Here is a 6,574-nt window from a genome sequence, read left to right as displayed (position 1 = left end):
AAAACACCTGCCATCTTTGTTAGACAAATCAAATGGTCATTATAAAGGCTGTAGCTGTAATGAAAAGACCAATATCATAGCAGCGGCAGCCTTCACTGAGGCAAGGCATGCAGGCAGGCAGGTAGGCAGGCAGGCAGGCAGGACGGTAGTGGCAGGTATCTGAGCCATCAGTCGCCCCACTGGTGGCCTCCTTTGAGAGGCCGGGAGTGGACAGTATGTTGTCGGATGATTAATAGCTCCCACCGGTGGCGCGTCGCCGAGTCGCCACACGCTTGGCCTCGCTGTCCAGCTACTTCATGTAAACGTTGAGGGGATGGAGGGGAGGGGAGGGGAGAAAACCTCAACCTCTTTAGAGAGAGAGAGTGAGAGAGAGAGAGAAAGAGAGAGAGAGGGATGGATTTTCTTTCTGTGCCAAGGCAGCATGTGTACCATGCAGCCCCATTACTTTTCATCCCGTCTTCCTCCCAGACTCTCTGTATCTGTCACTTCTGATTGGATTTCATCACTCTGATGCGTCATTTGTGAGGTCCTCATTTTTTGGCGAGTGAACATTCTAAAAAGGGTACTCACTAGAGTGTATCACCCTTTCAGAAAAACACTTTGCTTACACTGTGATATACTGGATATTGAGCATTGGACACAGTCAGAGCAACACACATGTGTGCATACATATTCATTCTGTGTACATTGCCGTGCTTGTTCAGAATGTTTGAGGACTGTGTGTGCCTGTATGATTGCATTTCTCTCTTTTCTGTGTGTGTGTGTGTGTATGTGTGTGTGTGTGTATCTATGTGTGTTTATGTGTGTGTGTGTGTGTTTGTGTGTGTGTGTGTGTGTGTGTGTGTGTGTATGTGTGTGTGTGTGTATCTATGTGTGTTTATGTGTGTGTTTGTGTGTGTGTGTGTGTGTGTGTGTGTGTGTGTGTGTATGTGTGTGTGTGTGTATCTATGTGTGTTTATGTGTGTGTGTGTGTGTGTGTGTGTGTGTGTGTGTGTGTGTGTGTGTGTGTTTGCAAGTGTATGTGTGTCCCTCTAGCCAACAGAAATGATATGACCGGAGAGATAATGGCCTTTCTATCTGAGCCCAGTTTTTACAATATATTGACCTATCTGTAGAGGGGGGATTTACTACAGCTACCTCTTAAAGCCACAAACACACACAAACTGAGCATTCACAGAACTATAGATTACACAAACTCCCTTTTCCTACCTTAGTATGTACAGCTATACTATACAATACATACAGTACATACAGGCATCAAAGACACTAGTCTAAAGTCCTCTGCATGTTCAGTTCTACTGCAATTCAGCATCATAGAATTCACCATAATCCTATATCACTTTCGCTCAGACTTCTTTGCCTTTGTGCACAAATCTAAATGAGATGAAATTAAAACCGAAAAGGTCTGTTGACTGGAATCACAATTTCCTTTTGTTGTTTTTGTGAAACGCTGTTGTCTAATTTTGTACCCCTGACTTGGTTCGGCATGAGGCTCCATTGATCAGGCCATCACAGGCAAAACAAAGCCGGGAATGAGACCGCGTTAAGACGGCCGCTGGAGACAGTCGGAGTGGAATGCCCAGTGGTCCTGGTGTAATTGATGATCAGCTGCGTTAAATGAATAAACATTTTGTGCCCTAACTGCGAGACGAGATGAAGTCGCTTCTGCAGGCTGACCATTACGGGATTGAGACAGACGATACTGGCAGCTGCTGTTTGTGAGTGATGAATGGAGACTCTGAGGCATAGCAAGGATGAAGCACAAATAAGGACTCTGAGGCATAGCGAGGATGAAGCACAAATAAGACAATACATGAATAGAGGTAGAATGAGAAGCATGGGAAGAAGAGGAAGAGTAGGGAGGGGAGAGAGAAAGAGAGAAAGAGAGAGAGAGAAAGAGACAGAGAGAGAGAGAGAGAGAGAGAGAGGGAAGGGAGAAAATGGGCACCATTCCTCAAGAAAAGCTTTGCTTTCACAAAAATTGCATTATTGCAGGTACCATGTTGTTCTTTTAGGTGATATAAATCCTCAAGTGCTGAACAAGTAGCTCCACCAATAGAGGAGGAGGCCAATGTGGGATCGAGGCCAATATGGGAACAAATATCTCCCATTACTGAGGACAGTGACGTGCATGTACCCACACACTACACACCAGCACTGCTACAAGGCAGAAGTGATCAATTTAAAGACCTTGACTAAGTTGCGAATTTGAAAGTACACGCAAATTGAATTTCAGCTGTGATTACGGTCAGTTTACCTTGATTCAATTTTACTCCATAAAATGTGGGTGTTAGCTGAATGTGCTCTGACTGTCTTAATTAATTGAGGGAAGGGAACGAAAAGAGGGGGATGGAATGGGGGTGATGGAGAACAAGAGAGATAAAGAGGAGGATGAGAGACAAGGTAGATTGAGTCAGAGCACATCCAAGAGGCTGGCTGTCACGGACATGGGGAGACAGATATGGAGGGAGAGAAATGATGATGCGAGAGAGAGAGAGAGAGGGAGAGAAAGAGAGAGAGAGAGAGAGAGTGAACAGACTTCTTTAAAATGATAGGAAATGAGAATGAATGCCTGATTAGGTAGGTTATTAGCTCTGATTAGGTATGAGACAAAGCACTGAAAAGCTGATTAGAAATATTTTTGGTGGCTGAAACAGAAATAGGAACTGTCACGTTGAAATTATGCGTGTGAGCACAAGACCTGACATGTTGAATTTGAGAAAATCCTAATGCTGATTTGCTATTATCATATCCTTATGGAAGGTCATAGTGAATGAGTAGGTATGTAAGGGTTTTGTTGTGTTAGTTATGTGTGTAGCTACAGGACACTCTTATAAGTGCACTTCCACACTCTTGGAAGTTGAAGCAAACTCCTTTTAAGCAAGTCCCTCCACTCAGCGGCCATATTGCAACGCACTTTGGGTACATATCGGGCATCTATTTCGTCCAGAACTGCACGTGCGCAAGGCTTCACCACACCAACCTCGCTCCAACCGCGATATCACAACACATGATTGGTATGATGTTCACAAGACACCATGATTGGCACGATGTATTCACATGTCGACTTCTGGCCACGGGAGAGGCGTGTAGACAACTGCACATATTGATGTTGCACACCAACCCCACACAGCGCAATGTCTCCTCATTAGAAAGTCTCTGGTTAAAAGGATCCTAAAAGAATACATTCTCAATGGAAATGTATTGCGTAACACTAAAGAAGTCACAGTGTAGAGAAGTCAGGGAGATGCTTACAAGCAGTGGATGGTACCGAACAGAGGGGGTGAAGAGTTGTTTTGGTTAGATTAATAAGACAGGTGTCTCCAAGTGAGAAGTGACAGTTGGTGACGCGAGGTTGTGGTGCAAAAGGTGTTCATTTCTGTTTGAGGCAATGGAGGACAATCACAGCAGATGACCAGCGATGACCTCCTCTGGGTAAACCAAACAGCCTATTAATTCACATGTCTGTCTGACTCAGATTTGATGTGTACTTGCTTCACAGCAGAGCAAAATCGCCGTTTGTTATTCGCTCTTGCTCATCAGTGAGAAAAACATCATGTTGGATCGGCTGGTCAGGGGTCAGCCTGACACTGCGTTTATGCAAGGCTTTCAGTTACCCACGGCAACTTAATTGTTTACCCCTGCCACATTGCTACACCCATCATCAGTGTAGTGAGCAGTAGCTACATTTGTATGTGGATCACTCTCTTCCACTCCAGGTAAAGGCTGACTCAGAGAGAGAGGGGGGGAGAGAGAGAGAGAGAGAGAGAGAGAGAGAGAGAGAGAGAGAGAGAAAGAGAGAGAGAGAGCGGGAGAGAAAGAGAAAGGGAGAGAGAGAGAGAAAAAGAGAGAGAGAGAGCAGGGGTAGACTAGTGGTTTTTTTGCCATACAATACTCGACCCTCCTGCCATAGATTGTGGGCCAGCTGAAAAAGTCACCCGTCATCTATATGTTTTATATGTGTTCAAAGGATGAGCTTGGCTTTTTGACTGTTGATTTGTGGTTTTGTTGTTTGGATGTTTTTTGATTTGCCCTTTACAAGCAGAGCTGTACCTCTGTATGTTAATACTTGGGAACAGAGAAAAAGACTGGTCATGGTTATGCTTGTAAATCTCCTTTGAGCTGGATTGACAGACGGAGAGAGAGAGAGAGAGAGTGAGAGGGGGGGGCTGCGGGGGAAATCAAGAGGCACACATAGAGTGGGTAAGCTCAGTTAAACGGCTCCCTGGATGAGGAGGGAGGAGCAGGAGGAAGACCAAAAACTGATATGCACAGGGCTCGGACCTCGGACATGTAGAGAGGCTGCGATACAGACATTAAATGTGTGTGTGTGTGTGTGTGTGTGTGTGTGTGTGTGTGTGTGTGTGTGTGTCTGTCTGTCTGTTTGAGCAGGGGGGATGTTTAAGGGAGATTTGATTCCTTGATGTGTGTGTTTGTCTAGGCTTATGGTGTAAGACACATCTCTTCACAATGATTTAACCCTGTTGTGAAGGTTATTGTAATATGCCTGTTCTCTTTGCACATGGATCAACTAGATCCTAATTCTGTCAGAAACAAGGCATGATGGATCCAATCAAGGATCACTTTTGAGCAACAACAACTGGACATAATTAAATGGAATAAAATGCTTTGGTGATCCCACTGATTTCTGTAATTCAAATATGATTATGTAGGTCAAAGGGCAATCAGCTATTGTTCGATGGGAATTATTTTTCAGCAACATCACATGTCATTACTTGTGTTATCTGACGCACTCGCGCGCATATGCGTGTAAGTGCTATTTCAACTCAACATGTATGTTCTCTTCCCACCGATTCTGGTGCCGTCCCCGAATATGCCCGAGCAGATAGCGTTCACAAAACTAAACTTCCCCTCATTTAATCCGTTTTACTATCAGAGCAACTAAACCTATAACTACCACCTTGAGCAAGTCCATTTCATGCCTTTATCCTAGTTAGCTATTCCTAATGGACAGACAAGCATATCTGTGTCGATAAACTGACTTCTGCCTAATCTTCTCCAGTCTCCAAACTGGCTAAACGATATCATAGCAAGCCACAATACGCTCTCTAAAAGGATGCTCAAATTGTAAGAGAGGTATGGTACCATTCACAGACTTTTTCATTACCTCGAAAAAGCATTTCAGCACCACCGTTGTAGGGGACAGCTCCACCGCGCATAGATCCCTCTTCTCTGTGCACACACAACATAACTTAACTGCAACAAGGACACGTTGCGTTATGCGTGCCACTTGTTAGCTAATGACACCATAAAGTCAAGATACTGCCAAGCTTTCGATGATTTTGTGATTATCGTGGGGTTTAAGCTACTCGTCTTCAGTACACTTATCTGCAGACTGAAAATTACTGGACATCCCGTTTTTAGGTAATAGAAGTGATAGGCTACTGCATTTGATTGTACCAAATCACACCGTATTTCACAGAACGACATCCATGAAGCATTCAGATTCACAATGTATTATTTTTCAAACGTGGCTTCATAATTAGTTTGCCTCATACAAATTGATGCTATGGGGTCCTGCTGTTTCTGAGCAAAATGCGTGGAGTCATAAAACCAAAGCCAATCTGATGCCCAACCAACAAAACGCCACACGCATCAATTGATTTCCGATATTGTACAGAACAGTTTCGTGGTACAGCAACATAATCGAGCACATAGAGACGCTAATCTCCTAAAGTCAAGCTTGGGTCAAAACAGGAAACGAGTTTATCAACTTAGTTTTGAAACACACATAATGTCGCATTAAGACATCAAGCGTGTAGCCTACTCACCATAGAGGGATATAATCCGAAGATGATCAGGAAGAGAAGAGGGTTTAGAACAGTGAATAAAGCCTGCATTCTTTCAACAGGCAGTCACACCTTTTCTTCACGTATTCGCACCCGATCCCTCACTGCGGGACAAAAAGCGTTGCTACTTGAAAAATTCTTCCGAAAAATGCGCGCCGGCGGATAAGGACGGATAGATCCACATTCATTACCCCGTTCCGATGGCTTCTGCGTGAAGCCAATACAGAGCACAGCGTCCGCTACCTCAGAGGCGAACAGGAAAAAAAGTTTCAGCCAAGCGTTAGAATGATCAGTAGATCTGCATCTGTGCTGTGCAGAAACTCGCACGTCGGAAATGACATCATTATGTTGATACTTCACTGTGGTCTTGTCAAGGTAAAGGGTGGTCGTTTTGACCAATACCAGAAGTCACCACCCACAAGTTATTGCACTGCATTGCATTTGCAGGTAGCATAGAGTTATTATAGTTTCTGTGTACTTTCATGGTTACGTCAATTGTAGATATAATGTAGGCCTAGTCCAATTAAGTACTGCCTTAATTATCCCTCATTAACCGTTAGTTAATATTTAAATGGATGTAGCCTACAGGGAAAGTCATTGATAGCATTGGCATGATAGCCCTATAGGCTCTATGTTTGTCAAAACTAAGTGAGATAGTTGCTTGTAGTCCTTAATTAGGTTATTGCCTAGTCTTTTTGGCTTCGGTGGAGGAAGTGCTGATGCCAAGCAGGGAATCTGTTGGTATTTGTTTTTATTTTGAAATC

General features: G+C 43.9%; 1 protein-coding gene across 1 annotated transcript in view; it reads right to left on the bottom strand.

The window, feature by feature from the left end:
• olfm3a (olfactomedin 3a) overlaps positions 1 to 5,861 on the bottom strand; it is a 15,583-nt gene extending 9,722 nt beyond the window's left edge. Inside the window, exon 1 of the mRNA XM_076291241.1 lies at positions 5,793 to 5,861. Within this exon, the coding sequence (XP_076147356.1) occupies positions 5,793 to 5,861 (69 nt within the window). The remainder of the gene's footprint in view (positions 1 to 5,792) is intronic.
• Positions 5,862 to 6,574: the final 713 nt, after the last annotated feature.

This window comes from Alosa pseudoharengus, unplaced genomic scaffold (genome assembly GCF_046254945.1).
Source record: "Alosa pseudoharengus isolate Yale_2024_CS ecotype anadromous, Long Island Sound unplaced genomic scaffold, YU_APseudo_1.1 YU_APseudo_1.1_scf_18, whole genome shotgun sequence".
Classification (NCBI taxonomy): Eukaryota; Metazoa; Chordata; class Actinopteri; order Clupeiformes; family Clupeidae; genus Alosa; species Alosa pseudoharengus.
Note: the sequence above shows the minus strand (reverse complement) of the source record. Positions and strands in the feature narration are given on the sequence as shown.